The following is a 25712-nucleotide window of genomic DNA, read 5'->3' as shown; positions in this document are numbered from 1 at the left end:
AGGACAAATGGCAGGTCGAGGTGGGGGTTAGGGGGTCCGTGGGGAACTGGAGGAGCTGAGGGGCTGTGAGTGACTGACCCCAGCTGGTCAGTGCTTGCAGGGACAAGGGCCCCTGTGGCCAGATCACTGCCTTTGAAGAGAAATCCAGATTGGGTTGCTAAATCTGTTGATTGTTAAATTTTGGCAAATCCAAAAATTCTCTGCCAGAGAGGTGACACGTGAGAGCTGACTTCGCAGGTCAGGGGTGCAGGTGGTCAGTGTTAGAGGCCAGTCTGAAGCAGTGGGCTACGGGAATGGGATGGGTGGGTCACGCACCCCACTCTGCCTTTAAACTGGGTTCTGCCAGATCTCCCCTCCCATCCTGTGACCCCGATTAGGAGGTCTCATAGGCTCCTGTCCCCCTTCAGGTCACCTTGGTCACCACTATTTGTGCTCAGGTATGCAGTCCCACTGTGGTGGGGGTCAGAGCCCCACCCCCGGTCCCCAACCCAGCCTTCTCCCTCCTCTTGTGGCCAACGCAAGGGGGAGCTTGGCAGGGGAGAGAGGCCCGGGGCTCTGCGGTGGGGCAGGATGGCACCAGGCCACCGTGGTGGCTGTGGTAGATAGGCAGGGCATGGATATAGGATCTTTGGGGACCTGTGGGCACCTTGTATGTAGGAGCCCTTGTACTTCCCAGCTCCACTCCTTCAGGTGGCCTCTGCCCCCACCTTCGACCCCTCCCAAGGACACCCTCACCCCACCAGCGGCCTGCCTGGCAGCCCAGTGGAGCAGAGCCAGCTCCTGTCCCGCAGGCCTCCCTGCCAGGGTGAGAGGGTCTCTGAGCCTCATCACTGGTCTAGGCTGGGGGTGGGGTGGGCGAGGCACCTCCTCCTCACCCCACCCCCAGGCAGAGCACGGCTCCCCTCAGCCCTCCTCTTTCTTGAACATAGTTCTGTGGCTGGCTCAGGGGTCTTGGGTCCGGTCCCATCTTCTGATAGGCTCTGTGATGCTCCTGGGGCCCTGAGGATTCTTCCTGGGCTGTGGAAGGGGACCACCAGGGGATCACCCTCCCCCAGGACATGACCAGGTGGGTGTCCCTGTGGCATGGGAACTGGATGGAATGGCTTATGGGTGAATACTGGCCAGGTCTGACCAGAGGGCTTGAGGCCCTGCCCTCCTAGAGCCTTTGGGACAAGCTGGGGACAGGAGGTAGTGGAAGAAGTAGCCACAGTTGTGTTGGCCCTGAGATTTAGGGGACCCAGGGCTCTGTGAGTGGTTCCAGTGGCCCCCTGGCCCCCACAGGGTCTTTCCCAGAAGAGCTATAGTCCTGGGGGCTCCTCTGGTCCTGCCTGACCTCCTACCACCCTCCCAACACCCCTGGTCCCTCTCCCTCGGGGCTGGCTGCCCTGTGTCCCCGGCTGCAGATCTCTGGGCCCTTCACAAGCCGGCACTTGTTGGTCCCCTGAGGGCCTGGGCTCAGGGTGGGGCTCTGCAGCGGCCCGGCACATCAGCACGGAGGCCTCCCCTCGCCCCTGCCTGTGTGGCGGGGTGAGGCTGGCAGGTCCGGCGGGTCCCAGCTTCCCTGCTTAGGAAGTTCTGGGGCCCAGGAACTCTGGGTTCTGAGCTGCTGCTCTGCCCTGGATTCCCACCTGCTTCCCACAGCCCATGAGTGACCCTGAATTCTGTCCCCACCCCTCCCCAGGCCCAGAGGACCCAGCAGAGACCTGTTCGGACGCCCTGTGGAAGGGAAGGCCTGGTAGCTCCCCAAGGTACGACAGGGCTAGCCTCCGCCCCAGGGGTCTGGGGGTTGCTGGTGACAACACACGGGGGCCCTTTGCCTTTTGAATTCCGAGTGGCCGTGGGAACACACCAAAGGCTTGGCCTCACCTGTGGCTTCCTCAAGGCCACAGAGTTGGAGCCGGGGTGGCGTGTGTTTGCTGCCCCCACTTCCCGCTTGGGCCAGCAGCAACCAGTCTAGGGAGGATGACGATTAATTCACAGAACTGATTACCATCGAGTGACAGTGTGATAATGCCCCTCCCCCACCAGCAAGTCCCCATTGCCTCAGTCATGAGTTCCTCCCAAGCCCTGTGAGTGGCAGATAGCCCAGGCAGGGTCACCTGGCCAGGAAGTGGCTAGGACAGACGTCAGCCCAGGCCTGACCACCCTGCCAGGGCCCGTGCTCTTGCCCCACACCGTCCTGCCTCCCTGTCCTTCCTGTTATCCTGAGCAGGTCGGCGGGGCCACTCCTCTCTCCTCCCAGGCCCCCAGCAGCTGTGGGCTGGAGTCCGGCTTCGTTCAAAGTAGGGGGCAGCCCAGCATCTCGACCTCATCCCTAGAGCCAGGCCAGGTGCCTGGCTTGTCTCAGCAAATCCTGACCCCACCTAGGAGGCTACCTACTGCCACCGGCGCTTTGTGGAGGAGATGAGGTCCCCATTTGCAAGAGGAGGTGTCTGAGCGGAGCCCTGACCCGGGGCCGGCGCTCACCATTCCCAGGGTCTGCTCTGTTGCCACCGGCTCTAGCCCCACTGGCAGGCCGTGGGAGCAGCCCCTGGGTGGGGCTCAGTCTGCATCCCTCTGCAGGGGGTCTCAGGGCCTGTGACACTGGGAACGCTGCCTAGTTCCCCATAGTCACGTTTCACAACTGATGGCGATGGCGCCACTGAGCAGGAAGGGTGAGAAAGAGGCCGTCACCGGAAGCGACAGTGGGGTGGGCAGTGGGGAGGCAGACCAGAGGGACAGAGCTGGGGACCAAAGGACCAGACAGCTGCAGGGCTCTGCCAGCCATCGATGGCGACACCTGGGGGCGTGGGGACCCTGCTCCTCCTGCTCCTGGCCTCAGGTGAGCGTTGGCGCCTCAGCCCCTCCCGCCAAGCCTGGGAGACCCTGTGTTGCAAGAGGCCCAGGGCAGGGAGGGGGAGAGCCGTGGGCTGGGCAGGCGGGAAGGGAAGCGGGGTCGGAGCATGTCCCCTGCGGAGCCCACCTCACAGCCTCGGGCCTCCCCCAGGTTTGTCCCTCTGGGTGGGTCCGGTGGTCCTGTGGTCCTCCTGTGGTCCTCCTGTGGTCCTCCTGTGGTCCTCCTGTGGTCCTCCTGTGGTCCCAGGCCTCCTTTGTTCTCCACAGAGCCCTGCAGGTGGGGAAGATGGAGAGTGACCCCATCCCAGCTGGGCTCCCTCCCAGGCCTGCTCTGGGACAAGCTGTTCAGCTGGTCTCTGGACTCTGGGGAGGGGGTTGGGGGACACTCTGAATGCGGCCGTCCACCCGCTCCTCATGGGCTCACTTTCCCTGTGTCCCAAGTGTCCCAAGGTCCTCAGCGACCCGAGCTGGACCCAGAGGCCTCCTGCCTCCGCCTCCTGCCCCTACACACAGACGTGGGGTCGGGAGGTCTCCAGGGGCCTCTGGAGGCAGGGGCCCTGCCTTGCTGTCCTCCCTCCCAGGAAGCCATCCTCCAGCCCCCCGCCCCGGCCTGCTCTGTGTGCCCCTCTTAGCTGCTGGTGTGGTTCAGGCAGAGGGGGCAGGAGGTGCCCCGACCTCAGAGCTTGGGATCAGGGAGACAGACGTGCTGACCACTCACTGCAGCGGGAGCAAGCAGGGGCCCAGGCTCTGACCAGCCTCTCTGGGCTACAAAGCCCCCTCTTCTCTTCAAATGTTGGGAGACCCAGCAACGTGCAAATTTCTGTCTCTGCCTCAAAACAGTGCCCAGTGGCGCTGCCCCTCTGGTGGGCAGGGAGGGCCTGGCACAGTGCGGGCAGTTAAGCTAACTTAGTGGGAGATGGCTATCACCGGGCCTCACGAGTGTCCTAGGACCTGGGTCTTCGCCAAAGCCATACTTTGCTGTTGGGCCTTCAAGGCTCCTCTGGCGTGTCCCTGATGGTGGTGTGGGGTCTCTGGGCTTGGGGGAAAGGGCAGCCATTTGAATGACATAAGGAGCTCGGCAGGTTCAAGTCTAGAGGTGAGACTCTGTCCTTTGGGGATGTTTATGGGGCAGTCCCCATTTGCGACTCACTCATCCACTCATTGATTCACTCATTCATTCACGCGGTCATTTACTCATTCATTCATTCGAGAAGCACCAACGGTGTCCTGCATAGATCCTGCGTTTGTGCCACTTGGTCCCTACTCCCATGGGGCTCACGGTCTAGCAGACAGACAGGGGTGCTTCACCCTGGGGTGAGTGCTGGGGACCCGCATGTGGAGGTTGAGGGTGAAGGCTGAGCAGGGGTCAGATGCCTGCTCGGTGGTAATGGAGGGATCATAAAGGGCACATTTCCAAGGTGGGAGAGGAGGAGGGGGACAAACACCCGTAGTGGCTCTTCTGAGGAAAGCTCTCAGTACCCGAGTCTAAAGGCTAAGGGAGGAAGGTGTCCCCAAGGAAAAGTGAGGCTGGTGAGCAGGAGGGAGGGGCTGGAGGGCATGGGAGGAGGCCTGGAGGCCGCCCTGGCCTCCCCTCTCACCTCTGCCCCCTCCCTGGGCCACACAGAGCAGCCTGGGGCAGTGTGGGTGGACCTGGCGGGGCGTCTGGAGGGGTGGGTGGCATCTCTCCACACTGAGGCCGTTTGGGGGATCTGCTTGCCTGGGCTAAGTGCTTCTGACATGGTAAAAACAATAATCACAAAAAGCTATTTAACAATGTTCTTTGAGCTGGGTTCTCACCAAGAGCTTCCGTAGGGACCTCCTGAAATGCACAGCCCCAGAGGGCAGCCGTGTCCCCCCATGCCCTGGGCCTCTCTGCTCCTGCACATTTGTGTGCCTGGGGCAGAAGGCAGGGCTGGGCAGGGCTGGGACAGTGAGGAAGGGCGGCTCCCTCCCAAGTCAGCTTCCACTCCCCCTCTTTCCCCTTCTCCCTCCTCCTCCCCACCCACCCTTTACTCCAGGGCAGAAAAGGATCCCACCCTGGGCGGCTCTCGGAGCACCTGCCTTTAATCTTCACATGCTAACCTAAGTGGGCAGTTCCTTTATAAGCTAATGAAGACAACATCGTCACATATAGATCTAACTATTATAAAATCAACTGTAAGATGTTACTTTTTAACCCGTGGTTACTCCTTTCTGCCATGACAATTACCGCGGACTTCTCTTCCCCGTTTTTTTTATGACGCATAATAATGATACACAATGGTGGGATACGTTGTTACATATTCATACATGCATGGTCATATGTCCATACAAGATGGCCAGTATCATTCCCCATACACTTTTTGTCTTAAAAATAAAAAAACAGGGGCTGGAGTTGTGGCTCAGTGGCAGAGCGCTTGCCTAGCACAATCCTCATCACCAACATAAAAGCAAATACATAAAATAAAGGTAGTCTGTCCATCTACTACTAAAATAATAATAATAATAATAATAACAACAATAACAATAATATTAAAACCCAACTAGTTTAAGTTGAAAGTACTACTGCATGTGATTTTTTAGTTTTTTAATTGTAACACCAGAGAAGGGTGTTTAAATGATCCCCCTGCCCACCTCACCAGACCTGGCTCTGGAAACTGCTCCAGGTGGGCTGGTCTGAAAGATGAAGATGCCCAGAGCCCAGACTCCCTTCCTGCCCCAGTGTGTAAAGCAAATGGCAAAGCAGTCCTTGGAAAGATACCAGCAAGTATTTGCGTGCCCAGCAAATACAGACAGTTGCTCCGACTCCTTCCTAAAACTAGAATGAGACTCTCAAGTTCACCTTTTGGATGGGCAAGAATTTGAAGTTGGGTAAAAGTTGGTTTTATGAACATGTGACCAGATAGCCACTTTTGCCCACTTTTGGTGGGAGTACTTATAGCTGCAGCTTTTTTGAAGGAAAATTCAATAGTACTTAACAATGTTGGCTTATTTATTCATTGGAGATTGAACCCAGGCGCTTGCACCTGCTAAGCATGTATTCTACATCTGGCTTGTTTTTGGTTTTGTTGTTTTGTTTTGTTTTTGCCATGCTGGGGTTCTTTCTACCACCGAGTTACACACCCAGCCCCCACATATTTAGCAATGCTTGAAAACACATACATTTTGATCTAGCACTTCCTATGATAGGAATGTTTTTATGAATTCTCAGCACAAGCTGACAAAGATGCACACTTGAGAATTGTCATGGCAACATTGTTCCAACTTGTAAAAATAGAAAAGGAAAGAAAAGCCCCAAACCAAAAACCTAAAACCATCAATAGGGGACGAGGTGAAAAATTGTCTTTCTATCCATATGATGGAATAGTATGCAACTATATAAAGACTGAGATGAAAAGCTCTTCAAGATATATCACCAAGTGATCCTATTAGTGTAAATTCGTGTAAGTGATCTGTCCATCTGCCTGTCTATCTTTCCCGCATCTACACTGACTAGTCCTGTGAGGTGGCAGGGGTGTCTCCTTTCACTTTGGAAAGGGAGGGTCAGGGTGGGCGGAGTCCAGCCAGATGCACCGACGCTGTGGAGGAGGAGGCTGGGCTCCAGGCCCCATCACAGACTCTTGAGTCCCTCCTGGCCCCGGTGCCCTGCCCACCCTGCCATTCACTCTCCACATCCCTCCCTTAGGCGAGGGGGCAGGCCCTGAAGAGCCCCGCAACTTCTGCCTGGGGCTGGACATCCAGGACCAGTACGACCCCTTCTACTTGAACCGCACCGGGGAGTGCTTTGCCAGGTGCCTGCAGCTGGGGAATGTCTCCTGCAACCCTGAAAAGCTGGAGAGGTGAGGCCTGGGGGCGGGGCTGCTCGGTGGGGGAGGGGAAATACTAGGAGGATGCGACCGTCTGTCTCCAAAGGTGCGGCTCCACCTTCCCCTCCACCTTGTTTTTAACACCCGCATCCCCCTGTCGCAGCCCCCACCCCTGGCGATTCCTCTCTGCCTCTGCTAGGTGGGGGTCCTCCTGACCTAAGGGATGCAGAAATGAATGGGTCTCTGTCCTTGGCAGTCGTAGAGGGACGGACATGAACATGAACCCCACTGATGGTGACTCCAGTGTGTGACCGAAGGGTGGACAGGTGCCAGGTAGTCCAAAGGAGGAAAGTCTGCCCGCCTTTGTAGAAAGGGCAAGGGAGGAGGGTTCTGAAGAGTACATAGGAGTTTTATGGTTGAACCCAGGCAGTGGCGGGTGATCAGACTTTCAGAGTATTTGGGAAAGACGACAGGATTTTGAGCTGCCAAGCATAAAGTTCTGGGGATGGAGGCCACGATGCCAAGAGGGACAGGCAGGGGAATAGGATTGGAAATAAAAGCAAGGACCAAGGAGGAAGGGGCTGTGTAAGCCGGTCTGACCTGGGGAAGCAGGCAGGTGCCAACTGTCAAGCCCCCAAAGAGTGTAGACGACTTTGCACTTTAGAAACCGTGACTAGGGCTGGGGGGGGCGGCTCGGTGGTAGAGTACTTGCCTACCGTGTGCGAGGCCTGGGGTGGACACCAGCAAAGGCTGAACCGAGACCAAAGCCACCAGGCAAGCTGTGCAGGACAGGTGGCCCCAAGGAGACGAGCAAGGTGAGATCATCAGGAAGGAGCGAGAGTGAGCTGGGGGGGCAGAGAGGGAGGGCCTCAGAACGCACCTTCAAGAGCCCTCTCCCCAGATACCCCTGCCTCTCTCCACCCATCGCCCCTCCGAATACCCCCAGAAGGGCCTGGCGTCCAGCTGGGGCTCAACAATTACTCGTTGAAGGAATGAATGAAAACTTGGTGCTCTCAGGCTCGCTGTTGGGACAGCAGCCTGATGGAACTGCATTCCTTTGGTGGCCTGAAAAACGGTCCCATCCCCACCCGCAGCTGCTTCTGTAGCTTCAGAAGGACGTGAGGGAGGGGCCTCTGTGACCCAGGCTGAACTGAGACCACCAGAGCTCAAAAGTGGCACTGGCCTTTGGACGGGTTAGCTCTCAGTTTCCCCAACTGTAAAATGGGACTAAAATAACACCTCCCCCTTAGAACCATTGTGAGGGCTAAATATATAACCCAGACATGTTAGCTGTCCACGTGTCCCCAGTCAGCCCTGTCCTTTTATTGCTGGTCCAAAGCATTTGTTGCTGGGGCTCTCCTGCCTTCTTCAGGGGGTTATCATGGAGCTTAGAGGATCAGATAATGCGGGCAAGAACTATGAGTGAAGAGTAGGAGCTCAATGGATGTTAGTGTTATTTATGTTAATGATTTTTTCTCATCATAAAATATATCTTCATCACAAAATATTTGGAAAATAGGTGCAGAAAGGAACATGAAAAAAATTCCCTTAATCTTACCATCCAGGGACAGCTATTATTTTAACTTTGGCATATTTCTTTTTAGCTTCTTATGTCACACATGACTCACGACTCATTTATCCAGTCTTCCTTGTGGATGGCCAATATGAAGAGCGTTCTATGAGCATTCCTGATGGTGTATGTTGTTGAATGCATGTGTTTCTGTAAGGTATTTTCCTAGGCAGGGTGGGTCAGAGGATAGACGTATGACCCACTCACTAAATTTAGTAGAAACTGCAAAGCAGTTTTCCAAAATGGTTGAGCCAAATCTCACTCCTACCAGCAGCTTATGATAGCTCCACATGCTTTGCAGCCTTGTCAATACTTGGTATGGTCTGCCTTTTCACTTGAGCCATTATGGCAGGTTCGGAGTGCAGCTCATAATAATCGACAGCTCCTTGATGATGTTCAAGGTCCCCACCTGTCACGTGCTCACTTGGCATCTTGATATCCTCTTGGCGAGGCGCCCCTTTTAAGCCTCTTGCTCATTGTTCTATGAAGTTGTTTAAATTATTCTTTTTGATTTTGGGGGATTTTTCACATGTTCTTGATACTTGTCTTTACAAATACACGCATGGGAATCATAGTCTGTCTCCTTGTGGGATACCTCTTTCTCTCGGTGCTGTCTTGACTAAGCCCAGAAGTTCTTCATTTTGTTATAGGGCGGGTTGTCAAATTTTAGCGGTCTTGTTTACGAAATTCTCACCCATCCCTAGCCCATGAAGAGGCCCTCCTATTCTTCTAAAAGCTGTATGGAATATCTTTCCCATTTATGTCTACAGTCCCCTACAGGAAAATAACAAGACTGCGGAAGCTCTGCTCGGCTTCATAGAGGGTTTTGGTTTCACCGGCAGTACTCAGGCGGTGCAGCTTCAGAACTATGAAAATTACCTCAAGGACATATTATCTGTGTATTTAAGGCTCTTTGGGAGCCTGGGTCGTTTTCTGTTTTGTTTTTGTTTGAATACTGGGGATTTAACCCAAGGGCACTAAACCACCGAGCCACATCCCAAGCTCTTTTTTGTTTTTATTTTGAGACAGGGTCTTGCTAAGTTGCTTAGAGCCTTGCTGAGTCTGGCTTCGAACTTGTGATCCTGGTGCCTCAGCCTCTCAAGCCACTGGGAGTGAACATTTTTTGGAACGTGTTATTTCTCTTGGGCCAATACTAAGAGAATTGGGCAGGTGCTCTGTCACAGATGGGCATGTGGCTTGTTTTAGTAAGCACTGCCATAGTTTCTGTGGTGGGTGTTATCAACTTACACTCCTTCCAGTCACGTGTGAGAGCTCCAGCTACGCACATCCTTGCGATGCTTGGTATTATCCATCTTCTAAATTCTAGCCCCTGCCGAGTATATACTTGTGTATCATTTGCTTCTATTAATTTTGATAGATTAATTGGGATATATATCCCACACCATCTACATAGGTCAATGATTGATAGTGCATTTGCACAGAGTGTGGACTCGTCACCACAGTTGCTTACAACACTTCCCCCCTGTCCACCCAGGTACCCTTGTATCTCTTTGCCATAAAGTCCAGCCCCCGTTCCTAGCCACGGTCAACCACTGATCTATTTCCTGTCTGATATTTGCCTTTTCTGTGCATTTTATCTCAAGAGATCCATACAACAGGTGGTCTTTTGGGTTTAGCTACTTTCTCTTGGCATGCATTGAGTTCCAATCATATTTCTAGCATATTCTAATATACATATCATATAGCTCTATGACATTGAGTGTATTCATTCACCAATTGATGGGCACTTGGATCGACTTCAGTTCTGGGTTATTTTGAATAATGTTGCCATGAACATTGGAACTCAATTCTTTGTGGATATGGTTTCCCTTGCGGGGTGGGGTAGACACTAAGGAATGGAATTGCTGGGCTACGCGGTTAAGCGTGTTTTGTGTCATGAAAGACTGCCAAGCTGTTTCTCAAAGTGGCTGCCTCCTTTGCATTCCCTTTAAGAATATAAGAAGGCTCTGATTGTAATACACACTTGAATTCCCCCCAGTGTATTCAGGGGTAGCCATTCCAGTGCACGTGCTGTGATGTTGTGCTGTGGTTTTAATTTGCATTCATAAATGAGGAATGAAGCTGAGCTGCTCTTCATGAGCTTATGAGTCCTTTATAGATTCTCTCTGGTGAAAGGAGTATTTAAATTTTCCCCCTTTTTATTGATTCGCCTTCTTACTATTAACAATCTCATTATTATTAATAAGTCCTTTATCAGATGTATGGTTCGCAAATATTTTTCTACCAGTGTCTTATTCATTTTCTTAATGCTGTCTGTTGCAGATCAAAAGCGTTTTTTGATGAAACCCAATTTAAATTTGCATATGTGTGTTTAATATCATATCAAAGAAATATTCACCTAGCCCAAGGTTACATAGATTTTTCTCCTGAGTTTTCCTCTGCAAGGGTCTGATTTTAGCTCTTATAATTGGGTTATCCATTTGGAATTATTTTTTGTGCACAATGTGAGACAAATGCCTAACTTTATGTTGTGATCATTATTACTGCAATTACCATTTTTGCATTTGGATAGCCAGTTCTTTCATCAAAGAACTGGATGAAAGACAAAGGGTAGTCTGTCCTTTGTCCATTGAATTGCTTTTGAGAGGCATTTCATGGAAGGCTAAATAGAAGGTTCTGGTACATCTTCCAATTGAGTTAGTAAACCACATCCCTGGAAGAACTGATAGGGGTTACTGCCACCATCCAAGACCTGAAAGAAGGAGGGATGTGACATTGCCCTGCTCAACTCCCCATCGGTCAGGTGGCCTTCAAGAAGGACCAAGGGGCAAGGATGAACTTCCTCAGGGGGTCAGCCACCTGCAGCTGCCCGTGAGTGTGCCAGCTCCAGCACATAAACCCAGCCCCTGGCAATGGGCATACAGCAAACACATGCCTAATGCTTTTTCTCCATACCAGTCTTCAGTAAACAGTTTACTTTAATCTTGCAGCGCCAACTGTATACTGCCACAGTGATTACTTGGGCTCTCCCAGTTCTCCTGCTCTCTGTCAAGAGTTCACAGAGACCTTCTTCATCTTGACGTTCTGCAAGCTCCTCTCTGCGCTCCCCCTGGTGTGCTGAGTAGATCTGATGAGGCGCGTTTGCGTGTTGGGTTCTTCCCCACATTCGGCTTGTTTTACCAAAATAAGTAGAGTGAAGGCCAAAGCCTCATCTTTTACCTTGAGGGGATCTGTTCACATTCACTGAGTCGATGGGACCCTGACTTCATTCCTAGGTATCTGCCTAAAAGGAAGGAAAACATGTCCATAGAGACTGGAATTCAGATGTCCGTGGGGAAATTATTCATAAGAACCACCGTGACGATCTTTAATGTGCCTCAGGAAGACATCCAGGATAGGAGAGAAACCCCACAAGAGTGCGAGGCCTAGAAGTTTCTGGACATTTGGAGGTCTGGAGAATATGAGGAGAGCCCTTCAAAGTAAAAGACACATTTTTGAATCTCATAGCACTTATTTAGAAAAAACAGGCACAATGTGAAAAAAAATACATTTGAAGTAAACCAGGGGAAATCCAAGTAGCTGTATTCATATCAAAGAAGGTGATACTTCAATGAGTGCCAATGTTATGATTAATAATTTAAACAGATTGGGTATGGTGGTGCACGCCAGTAATCCCAGAGGCTTATAAATCTGAGGCAGGAGGATCACGAGTTCAAAGCCAGCCTCAGCTACTTAGCGAGGCCCTAAGCAACTTAGTGAGACCCTGTCTCTAGATAAAACATAAAAAGGGCTAGGGATGTGGCTCAGTGGGTAAACACCCCTGGATTCAATCCCCAGTATGAAAATAATTATAATAATAACAATATTTAATCATACATCTATGCTTTAAACTTTTAAATATGTATCCCATTTCACAACTAAAATAATATTTTAAAGTGGGCTGATGTTGTGATTTAGGATCTTTAAAATGGAGAGCACTCTTCAATAATTAGGAGGGACATGAGATAGAAATAAATATTTTATACTTATGGATCCTGGAGAGTTTGTGGCACATCTGGAGACCGTGCATGTGTGTGCACGTGCACACACACACACACACACACACTTCAGGAAGTGCAGCCAGGGAGAGAAAGAGAGACAGAGAGAGACATCCATGTGTCAAAGATTTCCTTGGGGTCCAAGGCATTATTCAAGCATTTCTGCAGGGGAGTTATTGGTGGGGTTAAAGGAAATAGGCGTGACTTCCAGTAGGTCATGCAGGACTGGGATGTGGTCATTGTGCACGTCTGCATGGTTCATTTGGGGGATGTGGGTCACTGGCGCCAGTCAAGTGTGATGTTTCTGGCTGTCCCAGAGGGAAGTGGTCACTAAGAGACAGTTGTACAAGGTGGATAACTGGATTGAGCACATGGACGAACTGGAGGAGCTGGAGAGCAGGAAACTGTGTCAAGGGCAAGGCCTGCTTCTGCTAAGAGAAAGTCCAGTGGATATTCAAAATGTATGTTTAGGCTGGGCACAGGGGACACACCTGTAATATCAGGCTCGGGGGCTGAGGCAGGAGGATCTCAAGTCCAAAGCCAGCTTCAGTAAATTAGCAAGGCTCTAAGCAACTTAGCCAGACCCTTTCTCAAAATGAAAACTGAAAAGGGCTGGGGATGTGGCTCAGTGGTTAGGTGCCCCTGGGTTAAAAAAAAAAAAAAGATATGCTGAGGCCACATAAAATTATAAGAATTCCTACACCTGAGAATCAGATCAGAAAATTGTCCTCAGGAGTGAATTGGGTTGTTTTGCAAAGCAAAGGAATTATGTTTAAGTGCATGAATTTAATACGTGTGTGTTGTGTGTGTGTGTGTGTGTGTATATGTATATATATATATATATATATATATATATATAAACATATTTATGTATAAATATAAACACATATATTCATACATGTATATGTATATGTATATATATGCATATATAATTGAATACATGTGAATATATATAGTGAATTAAATATATATGTATATGATTCAGTGTTTTATTTGGCAACAAAATTACAATACTTCTACAATTTGTTATTTTATTTGATTGCAATAAAAGTCACCATACTTCTTTGTCTAGATATTTTAAAGGTAAATGAAAGCTAGGATCAATTGGTGTAGCTCAATCAGTGGGTTTGGACCATCTGTCTGGCTGGCTGCTTTTCTCATGCCTTTTCCACCAAAGCGTGTGTGCATATATTTGCATGGTTTGCTATTTCTATTGCACAATATATTTTCTGTAGTCTCTGGGTTTTTTTTTTTTGTTTTTTTTTTCTCTTCATAACAGCAACTGTTCAAGAATGATGGCAAAATAAAAGGCTCCCTTTTTTCCTCCATGGTTACTCCTTTCCAGAACTTTCATCTGGTCATATCTCCACTCCTCCCCGTTATGTCCCATGACTACCTCAGCCTTCCCCTGCTCAGAATTTCTAGAACAGGCTGGCAGGAGCTCTGGAGACTCCATGCCTAGGAAAAGGATCCTGGTGCACGGTAAGATTTCAGCACCACGGAGAGCGCCACTGGGTGGCCTTGACAAAATGAATGCCAGTTAATTCCTGTTTTAATGGTTCCAACACCAGCTCTGTTCCCAGGCGGTTCCCATGCAGCTCAGTTCTCAAAAACCAAGCTTCTCTCTGTTGAGTTAGTACTCAAGAAGTGTGCTGATGTGCCTGGGGGAGATTTTAAGTATAGAAGGTCAATAAGCACCCGTGAAAAGATGCTCAACATCTACTGGTCATTAGAGAAGTGAAAATCAAAACTATGGGACACCATGAGCCTTTTATTTAGGCCATGAGAATGGCAAAAATTAAAAATAAAATGAAACCAAAATGAAAGGTTTTAAGCGTTGGCAAGGATGTGGGGAAACTGGGACCCTCATACGTTGCTAGGCAACTACAAAATGGCGCAACTGTTGTGGAAAATGGTTTGACAACTTCTCCAGAGGTTAGATGTAGAATTACCATGTCCCCTAGCAATTCTATTCCTGTGTAAGGATTGAAAACAAATCTTTAGGCAAAAGTTTGCACATGGATTTTCGTAATTTTGCCACTGGCCAAAAAGTGGGAAAGATCCAAAGGTCCATCAATGGGTAACTGCCGGGTTTCTGTTCTCGCGACTAAAAGGCTCAGGGGTCACTCTAGTTAAACTGGGCTAACTGGGGCTGCACAAAATAACCACACAAGAGACACAAATACCTTTTTTCTTTGGGGTCGCTGTGACGGCTCCTCTGACCTTAAGGGTCCGCAGAAAGAGAGAGAGCGAGCACGCCCTGATCCCTTTTATTGAGGAGAAGCTATTCAAATGAGGCAAGGGGTCAGGTTTCAGGGGGCTGAGTCTATCTTCATGATGTCCACTGTCAGCAGGTTGACTGACACCTGGGTAGGCCACACCCAAGGGCACAGTAAGAGGAGGGGACACACACAGGCACTTCCATGGAAGATTCTATCCTAAACAGGGCAAGGGGTTATATTACAAAGGAACAGGTGAGCATAGCTTCACCCATGGGGCTGTAGCAAGACACACCCATTTCTGTGACTGAGCGCCTCAGCACCCAGCTGGGGAGTGTACTGTAAGGTTGGCCTCCCACAGGTAACCAAAATATGGTACATCCATACAAGGAAATGATATTTATTCATAAAAAGGAATAAGATAATGATGATGATTCTACATGCATTAACCTTGATAACACCACACGAAGAAGCCAGATGCCAAAGACCACCTCCTGTATGGTTCTGTTTGCCTGAACAATTCAGAATTGGCAGACTTCTAGAGGCCGGAAGGCAAATTTAATGGTTGCCAGGGGCTGAGGAGGGAGAGTGACTGCTTAATGGATATGGGACTTCCTTTTGAGATAATAAAGTGTTCCGGAACTAGATAGTGGGGACAGTCCCACAACGTTTTGAATGTACTTATTTCTACTGAATTGTACACTTTAAGATGGCAAATTCTGTTATTTTTTTATCACAGAAAAGATAAACACATAAAATACTTGGAGGGACCCCTAGCTGGAATCCCTCAGGACTGACCTGGTTATTCCCAAGCCACCCGTCTTCCCCCGCAGTGACCCCAGCATCTTTGGTGTTCTGGGTCAGATGAGTGGGTGACTCAGCCTGCAGGCTCCTACTTCCCCCAACCCTGGCCCTTTGCAGATACTGGCTACACTACGAGTTCTACCTGGTGGAGAAGAATTTGGAGGACAGAGTGGATATGCCTTTTGTGAAGGCTTTGGTCCAGAACTTCAGCACCGACACCTCGGAAGATCTGCTTTTCTCTCTGAAACCCTCTCAGGTGAAGAGCTCTCCCGAGCCCCTTGGCTGGCCTTGACCCTGTTGTCCTTGGGCATACAGTTAAAGATTCTGAGAGAGCCATGTCCAGTGCCATGTGCCTGTGAGAGCCTCACCCTCCCGGGTTCCATTCAGTACAACTTTCCCGCCTTGTGAACGGGTGCTAGTGAGTTAACTAGTGAGTTACCTGGATGAGTGGACCTGGTACTAGACAGTCTAGGGCGGTGGGAGGAGACCTCTGGGACATCACTGAATTGAGAGTCCAGAGAACAGTGTCTGGTACTGGCCTTCCCACTTCTGCCCTGGATGTCCCCAGAAGTCCCTCTCCCTCTCTGGGCCCCAGAATCCTCATCGGTAGGATGAATTCTCAAGCTCCTCCAAGTCTAAAATCCCCGTGAGCTCTGCTGCCCAGGGAACACATTTAAAACCAGGGAGGATACACTTGGCAGCAGAAGGGCTAAATGGGCAAGGGGGTGTGTCTTCGTCCACATTGGTTCAGATTCAAATTCCAGCTCAGGGGGCTGGGGCTGGGGCTCAGTGGTAGAGCGCTTGCCTAGTACGTGTGAGGTTCTGGGTTCAATTCTCAGCACCATATGAAAATAAATAAATTAATAAAGTAAAGGGCCATCAACAAATAAAAAAAAATATTTTAAAAAATTCCAGCTCTGCCCCTTACCAGCCATTAAGATTATGAGGAAATGACTTTACTGAGCCTCAGTTTCCCTATCGGTAAAATGATGAAGGAGCTGCCACTCTGTATGCGATTGGAGGAGCGAGCCCTCCCTGGTAAAGTTGGAGCTCCCAGGCCAGCAGCCTGCCTAGGGGACGGATTTGATGGTGAAGAACCAGGCAGCTGGGCAGGCTGGTTATCCCTGAGGGAATTTTAGTTCTTTCTGGAGAAAGGGGAAGACAGAGAGGGTCTTTCTCCACCCTTGATTATGTCACTCACCTCTGCCTGGCATGGTCCTTTCAACAATGTCTGGACTGAGAACGAGAAAATGGGGGCCTTTCGTTCCAACTCTTAGCTCCTCTATTCCAATCCACCTGGGATGCTGCTGAGGCAGGGACCAGCGGGGAGCAGGCTGCAGTCCCCCGGGAGCCAGGGAGATCAGGGAATGAACACAGTGGGCTTTGTGATCACCACTGGGGTTTATTCTAATGTTCTGAGCATCCTTCGTTTTTAAACAATTTGAGGTTGGGCAGGAAGGATTTCATTCAGTGAATGTGTGTGTCCTGCACCTCTGCCCTTGTCTCCCTTGCTGACCTTCCTTCCTGATGGCCTGATTCTTTCCACTTATTCCTGAGTCGGAAGCCAGACACGGTCACCATGGAGCCATGTGGAAGCACAGGGCTGTTAGGTCCTGGCCCACGGCTCTCAACTGCTGGCCTTCCCCCTCCTTGCAAACTGAGGCCGCCCAGGGGTCTTCTCTCAGGAGCTACCTTCAGCCTGGCAGGTGGCCACGGTGGCAGGTGGTTGTTTTCTATTCTAGGGACACTGGGGCTACACAGGTGTCATTGACTGTGAGGAACAGAGCCTGGCCTAAGCCCAGTGTCCTGCCCCTCGGGGGGGATGGTCTGTAAGTGCTGCCCCTCTGCCCAGCTTGCCTCAGTCTCCCTTCCAACTGGAGCAATGGTGGACCTGCATGGGGGCTGGAGTGCTGACCTGTGATTGCAGATTCCGAGGCAGGTGATGATGGGCGAGGACAAGCCCCCTGACAGAGTCCGACTTCCCAGGAGCTTTTTCGCCTCCCTGCCGGGCAGCAGGTCTGCAGTCCGGTTGGCCATATCTGTTCTGGACATCGGTGCTGGAGACCTCTTCAAGGTGAGGATTCAGGTTCAATGCTGCGTTCTCTGTGGTCCTGTGCACCAGCCTGGGCCTGGCTGGAGACCTTGGGGTTTGGGGGAGGGAGGTACCAAGCCCTGTGAGTGTCCCCAGAGCAGCCAGGTCATCCAGAGCCATTTCTAGGGGGCATGGACTGCAGCCTCCACCGCCCCATAATCAGCAACCCTTGGCTTGCATATGAGACGCCAGCGCGCTCATGTGCCCTTGCACAAACACATGCGTCCTTTTCTATTTCTGTACACACACAATTGCACCACTCACGTGTGACCACAGTCAATGAACAGGTGAGCTCTCACTCTTGCAAATGGGAACCCAGTGGGTGTACCCAGAGGCGTGTGGCTACTTCTGTACAGATGTGGGGTCTCCTGGGTGTGGATGCTCAGCCACCTGAAGACACCCACTGCCCCTGGTTTCTCGGCTGATCTTAGCCCTGTGACCCCCTGGGTAACAGGACAGAGGAGCTGGGGCCCACAGCAGAGGGCTCTCGGGTACGAGGCTTTGTGATCAGCTGGTCTGGAGCACAGGCCTCGGACTTTGCCCCCCAGGCAAGAGCCCCAGGTCCTGGAGGATCCTGGATCTCCAGCCAGGAGGGGTTGGGGCAGTCCCTGCTGCAGCCTGGCCTCCCCCTCCCCACCCCCTCCCCTTCCCAGGGCCCCCAGCTTCGCCTGGAAGATGGCAGCAGTGTGTTGAACAACCACATGGTGGGCTTGAGTGTGGGTCGCACCCCTGTCACCAGGCTGCCAGAGCCTCTGGAGATCACCTTCTCCCACCAACGTCAGCCCCCGGTGAGTGCCTACCTGGGGCCTGGAGTCACTATCAGGCAGTAAGGCGGGTGGGCACACACAGGCACCGGGGCTCTGTGCAGACACACGTGGGACCTTGTGCCCTCTGTCATTCCCATCAGCCCAAGAGAAGCCATTAGGGACATACACACAATTGTGCCAGAGACACCTCACAGAGACACCCTCTGTGCTCACAGCGGGGCACTTGAGGGCCAGGCCAGCCGCCTGCATGCCCACAGCTTCCCACGCCCGCCCACCGCGCTCCCTAAAGGCGCAGGTGCAGACGCACAGACCCTCCGCCCACAGCCCCAGGCCATCTTTGTGTCCCTCACTTATCGGTCCAGGCACACCCAAGGTGCAGGCCACTTTCCTGTGCAACCCTCGGGGGCGGCTTTCCCCCTGATGCACCCCAGGTTAGGCCTGGGGATGGTGTCCTCTCCCCCCCTTCCTCCACCCCGCCCTAGCCTCTTTCCTCTCTCCTGACTTCCACCCTCTGGCTTCAGAACGCGACCCTCACCTGTGTGTTCTGGGATGTGAATAAAGGTAAGGCCTGGAGGACCCTCTCTGGGGTGAGAGAGAGGGAGACTGTGGGCTCCCATGGGGGTGAGGCAAGTCCCACCCTCAGGGGCCTCCCTTCCCTTCCTCTGGTCCCCCTCTCCTCCCCTCTAGGGCCTGCTGGGGACTGGGACTCCAAGGGCTGCTCCACCGAGCTCGGAGCTGAGGGGACTGTCTGCCACTGTGACCACCTGACCTTCTTCGCCTTGCTGTTGGTAAAGCCCACTCCACTGTGACCCCCGTAGTCCTGCCCCAGGGAGGGGCTTCCTGACAGGGCCAGGGCTTTGGGGGAGCATGGACCTGCTCTTATGTCGTCCTTGTCATCCACAGAGGCCCGTCTTGGACCGGGCCACCGTGCAGGTCCTCACTCACATCTCCCAGGCAGGCTGTGGAGTCTCCATGATCTTCCTGGCCTTCACCATTGTCCTCTATCTTACCCTGAGGTGGGTGGCCCCAGCCCAGCCCACACCTCCGGGGGGCAGGGTAGAGCCCTCACTGCTCCTCAGTCTCCTTGCCCACGAAGCAGGTTGGAGGTTGAAGTGTGTCAAGTGGCAGCAACTCAGATTGGCTTAACAAACCATGATAAGGCAGATGAGGTTCACATGTGGGGGCTTCAGGCAGGGTTAGATCCAGAGGCTCAAAAAAGGTCCCCAGTCTTGGTCTTTTGTAAAAACATATTTTATTTTGAAATAATTATAGACTAACTGGAAATTGGAAAAATAGCACAGAGTCCATAGTTCCTCCCCACAACGTTCCCCGATGGTGACGTCTTATGAAACTGTAGAGTATCTGAGCCAGGAAGGTGGGGGGGGGGGTGTCACAGATCTCCTCCCACTTTAATCATCTTAAACACACACGGGTACGCGGGCAGGAGCGGCAGGACCTGTTCCCAAATGAGACGACGTGGCTCCCTGTTCAGGCGTTATTCAGCTGCCAGGACGGGGTCAGGAGAGCAGTAACCCAGCCCGGGGCCTGTGTGACTCCAGGCCCTGCCGAGGTCACCTGCCCATGGAACTGGCCATTCACGTCGTCTACCCTGTGCCTACACCAGAGCCATCTCACTGGTCCAACCTGGACCCTGTGCCCATGGGGTCACTGTGGTCAGGGGCTGGAGGGCGCTCGCTGGCCAGGCCAGGCTTCATGCCTGCTCCTGAGTTGGAGCGGACAGGACCAGCCACCAGCTCCCTCACCCGCCATGGATGAGTGCGCAGAAGGGAAGGGTGTTTCTTAGGGACACCTGGGGCTGTCTCCAGAAGGGGGCAGGGGCACAGGAAAAGCACAGAGAGTGAGAGCACAGCCACTTGGCTCTCCTGGCATCTCGGAGGAGCCGTGGGAGCAGCGGCAGCCCAGCCTTCCCATCCCCGCTCCTGGAGGGGCCTTGCCCGGGCTCACCACGACCCACGGGGCAGCCTCTGGGTCTCCTGTCTGCCCTTCTCAAAGCCTTTGCCTCCATCCCACGTGGCCCTAGGCTGCAGCCCCCGAGAGCCCCACTCATTCCATCACAGGCCACCCCCCATGTGGCACCCACCCCACCCCTCCAAGCTCTGCTCCATGACACCATCCCCATCCCAACTGGCCGAGTGTGACTTTCTACCTGGTTGTGTTGCCAGAGCCTGTGAGCTGGGCTTGGAATACCAGGAAGAATGTCACCAAGATGGGGCCTGGCAACTTAGGAGAGGTGGACATTTATCCCTCATGCCCCCTCCAGGAAGCCCCACACTCCCATTCCTCAGGCAAGAGCCCTTTTGGGGGGCGGGGGGTATCGGCGATTAAACTGGGGGGCACTAACCACTGAGCAACACCCCCAGCCCTATTTTGTATTTTATTTAGAGACAGGGTCTCACTGAGTTGCTTAGTACCCTGCTTTTTGCTGAGGCTGGCTTTGAACTTGCGATCCTCCTGCCTCAGCCTCCGGAGCCCCTGGGATTACAGGTGTGGGCCACGGCTCCCAGTGTCAAGAGCCCTTTTGGATCTAATTTGCTAGGAATTCAGAGGGAGGTCTCCATAGTGGGGGGGAGGCGAGCCCTGCAAAGAAGCACTGAGCAGGGAGGCTGGGGCCAGGCTCCGTGACTCTGTGAAAGTCCCTGTCCCTCTATGAGCCTCTCTTCCTACTACCCCTGTTCACCCACATGCCCATCTACTCACCCAACAATGAACCCTGGGCCCCTTTTGGCCCTGTGCCAGGACTAAGTCTATGGTGCAGGGAGGGGAGAGGAGAACGTTTCACTGTGTTGCTGGAAACGTCCCATCAGCCTGGGCTCAGGTCAGGAGAGTGTGGTGACAGCTCCCCAGAAGGAACTGTCCGGGGGGGGGGGGAGCTTGGGAGGAGAACAGGAGTCGGAGAGCCACAGGGGGTGCTGCTGGGGAGCAGGGAAGGGCTTTGAGAACAGAGCTGGGCATGGCCGAGTCTGGGAGGCGCAGGAAAGCAAATTGCGCTCAGGGGACGGCAAGTTATGCAGCTGGTTGAAGCCCAGAGTCATGGGATGAGGCTGGCAGACTCCAGAACCCAGGGTGCCCTGTGGGCCACAGCAGGGCTCCTGAACTTGAACCTGAGGGTACTCACCTCTGGCTGCTGGCAGAGATGGACACGGGAGCTGACCACGAGGCTGAGAGCCCAGGGCTGTCGGGGTGGAACCTAGATGGTGTGGTGGACAGGCCTGGGTGACCCGTGGGAGCGCCAGCCCCCAGGGCCTCACTGGTCCTACTGGCCCCAGGTTCTCCCTGCAGAGATTCAAGTCCGAAGACGCCCCCAAGATCCATGTGGCCCTGAGTAGTAGCCTGTTCCTCCTGAATCTGGCCTTCCTGGTCAGCGTGGGCAGCGGCTCGGCGGGGTCCCGTGCTGCATGCTGGATCCGGGGAGCCATCTTCCACTACTTCCTGCTCTGCACCTTCACCTGGATGGGCCTAGAAGCCTTCCACCTCTACCTCCTCGTCATCAAGGTCTTCAACACCTACTTCGGCCATTACTACCTGAAGCTGAGCCTGGTGGGCTGGGGTAGGTGCTGCATGGAAGGGGACAGGGGACCGCGGTCCTGGGGGAGAGAGAGGGGGGCAGCCTTGGGGAGAGGGAAGGGTGTTCCCGCTCCCCCAGGACTGGAGGGGATTTGGAGGAGGACATGCCAAGGGAGCCCGGAAACGCCACACCTCCTGCTCTTGTGCCCAGGCCTGCCTGCCCTCATGGTCATTGGCACCGGCAGTGCCAACAGCTATGGCCTTTACACCATCCGCGACCAGGAGAACCGCACCTCTCTGGAGCTGTGAGTGGGGGCTGTCGGGAGAGGGGGTGATAAGGAGCCTCTAGCGTCACGTATTAATGCTCTAAGGAGGTGGGGGAGGGGATCCTAGGAAATCAGACGGAGAATGTCAAGCCTAGCAGGATCCTCAGGTCCAGCTGACTCGTGGCACAGGGGAAAACTGAAATCTGCAGAAAGGAAGTGAAATGGGAGAGGGGGCTTCCTCAGGAAGGGAGACGGAGACCTGGGCCAGGAGGCAGGATGTCCCCCTCTGCCCCGGGCCACCACCAGCCACCATGGTGACACCCTTCCCATGCCTGGTTCTCAGCCTGGTGAGTGCAGGGCATGCTAGATTTCAGCCCCTGCCTGACCCTCATCCAGGTGCCCTCATGCAGGGCATGACCTGCCCAACCTTTCCCAGCATCCCTGGGTCCAGTCAGCCTCTGCCCCCAACTGCTGTGAGTGTGACCCTGGGAAAACCTGTCCTCATTGGGACCCCAGTCTCTTCTTCTGTACCCTGGAGCAGCTGATGGACATACCCTTCAGGCCTTTAGCCCTGTGGTGCAGGGAGCAGTGGTGGAACTGGCTGAGCCTCCGGACTTCTACCCAGTGATCTCCAAGGAAGCCCTGGCTTCTTGCTCTGTGCTGGGAGGGGTTGGGGCAGCCTTGGGCCTGTCCACAGGGCCCCATATGCAGGGTCCTCAGAAGCCCAATAAGTCATATAAGTGCACATGGTGGCCACGGGGCTCTGCAGTGGAGGGGGAGTCCCCTGTCCATCTAAGGTGCTGCCAATCATTATCCTCCAGGGAGGGCGTCCGCAGGGCAGCCTGGGAGTGGTTTTACAGGAGAAGCAAAATTCTGGGTGTTTATGCCCAACTGGCTACAAATTCATATTTTTTACAACATGACATGGAGCAAGCGGAACAGGCCTTTGGAGTTGGTCTGGCCCTTTTGCACCATTATCTAAAGTGACACCAAGCTGAGCTGGGCCCTGTGGCCTGTAATCCCAGCGACTCGGGAGGCTGAGGCAGGAAGATTATAAGGTCAAGGTCAGCCACAGCAACCTAGTGAGGCCCTAAGCAACTTAAGGAGACCCTGTCTCAAATAAAAAAAGAATTAGAAAGGGCCGGGGATGTGGCTCAGTGGTGAAGCACCCCTGGTTTAATCAATCCCCGGTACCAAAACAATAAATAAATAAAATAAAGAGATGCAAGGGGGAGCCTGTGGAGGCCCGTACCCAGTGGAAGAGCCGGGCGTGGAAGGTGGAGGTGGGGGGAGGTGTCTTCCAGGTCACAGAAGGTCAGCAGGGGCAGGAGTCCTGGGGCTGGCTGGCCAAGCTCACCTCCCCCAGTCCCAGTGGCCATCCACTTCCTCCAGGTGCTGGTTCCAGAAAGAGCCTGCCCTCTACGCCACCGTCCACGGTTACTTCCTCATCACCTTCCTCTTTGGTGCCGTGGTGCTGGCCCTGGTGGCCTGGAAGATCTTCACCCTGAGCAGTGTCACAGCCGGCAAGGAGCAGGGGCAGAGCTGGAAGGCCGTCCTCACCATCCTGGGCCTCTCAAGCCTGGTGGGTGTGACCTGGGGGCTGGCTGTCCTCACACCCCTGGGTCTGTCCACCATCTATATCTTCGCCCTCTTCAACTCCCTGCAAGGTGAGACTCCTGGGCCGCTGTCCTGTCTGCACCTGGAGGTGCTGGGAGTCGGGGACAGGATGGTTTGTGAAACAGGATTGCTCTCTGGTTTTAAATATCCAGGGCTCTCTTAGAATCAGAGCATCAAGGGTGGCTGACTTCATGGGACCTGCTACCAGGATCAGGAACGCCACCCAGATCAAAGCAGAGGCTGTCCCCATCTTTTCTCCGGAGCCTGGTGTTGTTGGTCACTTAGCATTTGTGGAAACTCCTTCATTCTTCTCTCTCTGCTTGCCTGTTACTACCCATGGCCCCAAATGGCTGTCCCACATGGCCCACCTCAACCCTATATGACCTTCGAAGACAGGTGACCATCTCTGGTCCAATCAACTGTGAAAGGAGGGCAAGGTCATGTGATTTGGTGTCCATATGACAGGGCAGGTCACATAGAGTCTCTAAGGAGGAGGGAAGAAAGTGATTGCTATGTGTACTACGGGCCCTGGTGGGGTCCTCCCTCTGAGACCCCCTGCCAAGGAAGAGAAGCCCAGGCGATGGATTACACTTTCTTTCCCACACCTGATCTCTTTGCTCCTCGGTTTCCAATTATTCATGCACACAGCTCAAAGGGACATCATACCTGACCGTGAGGGACACAGGCAAGAAGGGTGGGATAAGACTCACCCTTTCCAGGGGAGCCACTAGGAACCAGTCATCCCAGATGCAATGGGTGCAAACCTGAGAGACCAGGGCTGGCTCCCGGTGCCCCGTGAGACCATGTGGCATGGCGGTTGGGTCCAGGCCCACCTGGATTCAATCCCAGTTTCACTCACCTCTCAGGCAAGTCATTCATTGCCTATGATCCTCATTCATCTGTAAAGTCAGGACAGTCTCAGCACTTTCTTGCCAGATTTCATGTTGAATAACTATGATCTTGTCCGTGTGAGACAATAGATCTTCAATATGTGGGAACTGTAGTAACAGCAATAGCAATGATTACTTTAAAACCATCTGAGGATAGACTCAGTTGAAGAATCGTTGAGTCTGTCTCTGAAAAATTCTAGAAGTTAAGAGTTAGGGAGAGATACATCTTGAAATTATAAATTGTGCCATTATTCTTGCAGAAGTTAAGCCTGCATGCCTCACTCTACTGAGTTCAATTTCAACTGAGTCTGAGTTATTTGGGATTTCTGTCTTCCTCCCAAACACTTCAGGCATTTTAATTGCCATTGAATCCTCTAAATTCTATTATTGCTGTGTAGTATTTTTGTTACAAGTTTTTTTAAAACACAAAGCCTTTGTTTCTCATTCAATTTCCTACACCCCACACCTTCCTTCTTCTTGCTGAAGTGCATCCTGTAGTAATCCTTTAGAGAAGGATGGTAGGAGATCCCACTGCAGTAGGTTTGTGTATCTGACAATTCTTCTTATCTTGCTCTTTCTTTTCTGTGACAGATGTCTGAGGTTTTTTGTTTGTTTGTTTTGTTTTGTTCATTTCAAGATCCTTGTTTTTTCATTTCCAAGATTTCTGTTTGGTTCTTTTTCAGGAGTAGGTTTCATTTTTGCCTGATATTTTCATGAGTCCTTGAAGGTTTACAATGGAGCCCTTCTGCCCTGGGCAGCCACCAGCCCAGGGTGGCCTGTCCTCTGCAGCCCAGGCTCACCAAGTCTCTCTCCCTATAACAGGTGTCTTCATCTTCTGCTGGTTTGCCATCCTCTACCTCCCGGGTCAGATCTCCATGCCTTCTTCCTCGGGGGGCACTGCCCGGCTGGACCAGGCCCCCTCTGTGTCCCATGAGTAGATGGCCACGGCCCTGCGCCCAGACTCACCTCCCATCTGCTGTGTGCCCTCAGCAGCTGCTGCGGATGCAGGGGCCTCGGTTGCTTCCTCTTTACGGCGCAGCAGAAGAGGAAACGGGTTGGATCCTGTGGCCTCAAAGGTCCCATCCAGATATGTCCACAGATCCGAGAGTCCCCGGATGCAGATGTGCAAGGGATTTAGGCCTACAGTCCTGAGACCACCCCCGCCCCCAAGAGCAAAGAGCACACCTTCACCGCCGGCCCGGCCTCCCTAGTGAGCACCCGCTGGCCTCTGTCCACCTCTGGTGTCGCTGGGTCCTGATCCCAGAGAGTGGGTCGTGGCAGGGCAGCATGTGGAACGAGCCCCGGCCTCCCTGCTCCTCCCTGTGTGACTGCCCCCCCCCCCCC

At 52.8% G+C, this 25712-nt stretch overlaps 1 protein-coding gene across 5 annotated transcripts; it reads left to right on the top strand.

The window, feature by feature from the left end:
* Positions 1-581: 581 nt before the first annotated feature.
* Positions 582-25699, top strand: Adgrg3 (adhesion G protein-coupled receptor G3). 5 transcript variants are annotated; one of them, XM_048792118.1, is made up of 14 exons: positions 582-1066; positions 1682-2821; positions 6500-6653; positions 15329-15467; positions 17139-17285; positions 17957-18091; positions 18592-18631; positions 18758-18858; positions 18974-19086; positions 20254-20376; positions 21358-21638; positions 21807-21900; positions 23254-23443; positions 25191-25699. In XM_048792118.1, the coding sequence occupies exons 2-14, from the start codon at positions 2770-2772 to the stop codon at positions 25518-25520; spliced, it is 1899 nt and encodes a 632-aa protein (XP_048648075.1). In that variant the 5' UTR covers positions 582-1066; positions 1682-2769; the 3' UTR covers positions 25521-25699. The 5 variants fall into 5 exon arrangements, with proteins under 5 accessions (XP_048648075.1, XP_015344152.1, XP_048648077.1 ...); XM_048792120.1 differs by having other exon boundaries at positions 591-2821; positions 23254-23528; positions 25191-25533; XM_015488666.2 differs by lacking the exon at positions 20254-20376 and having other exon boundaries at positions 585-2821; positions 23254-23528; positions 25191-25445.
* Positions 25700-25712: the final 13 nt, after the last annotated feature.

Source organism: Marmota marmota, unplaced genomic scaffold (assembly GCF_001458135.2).
Source record: "Marmota marmota marmota unplaced genomic scaffold, marMar, whole genome shotgun sequence".
In the NCBI taxonomy this organism is placed as follows: Eukaryota; Metazoa; Chordata; class Mammalia; order Rodentia; family Sciuridae; genus Marmota; species Marmota marmota.
Note: the sequence above shows the minus strand (reverse complement) of the source record. Positions and strands in the feature narration are given on the sequence as shown.

Coding starts and splice junctions, on each gene's coding strand:
- Adgrg3 (XM_048792118.1), top strand. CDS start 2,770: ATGGCGACACCTGGGGGCGTGGGGACCCTGCTCCTCCTGCTCCTGGCC. Junction 17,286..17,956: donor GTGCTGGAGACCTCTTCAAG/GTGAGGATTCAG, acceptor TCCCCTTCCCAG/GGCCCCCAGCTTCGCCTGGA. Junction 21,901..23,253: donor AACCGCACCTCTCTGGAGCT/GTGAGTGGGGGC, acceptor CACTTCCTCCAG/GTGCTGGTTCCAGAAAGAGC.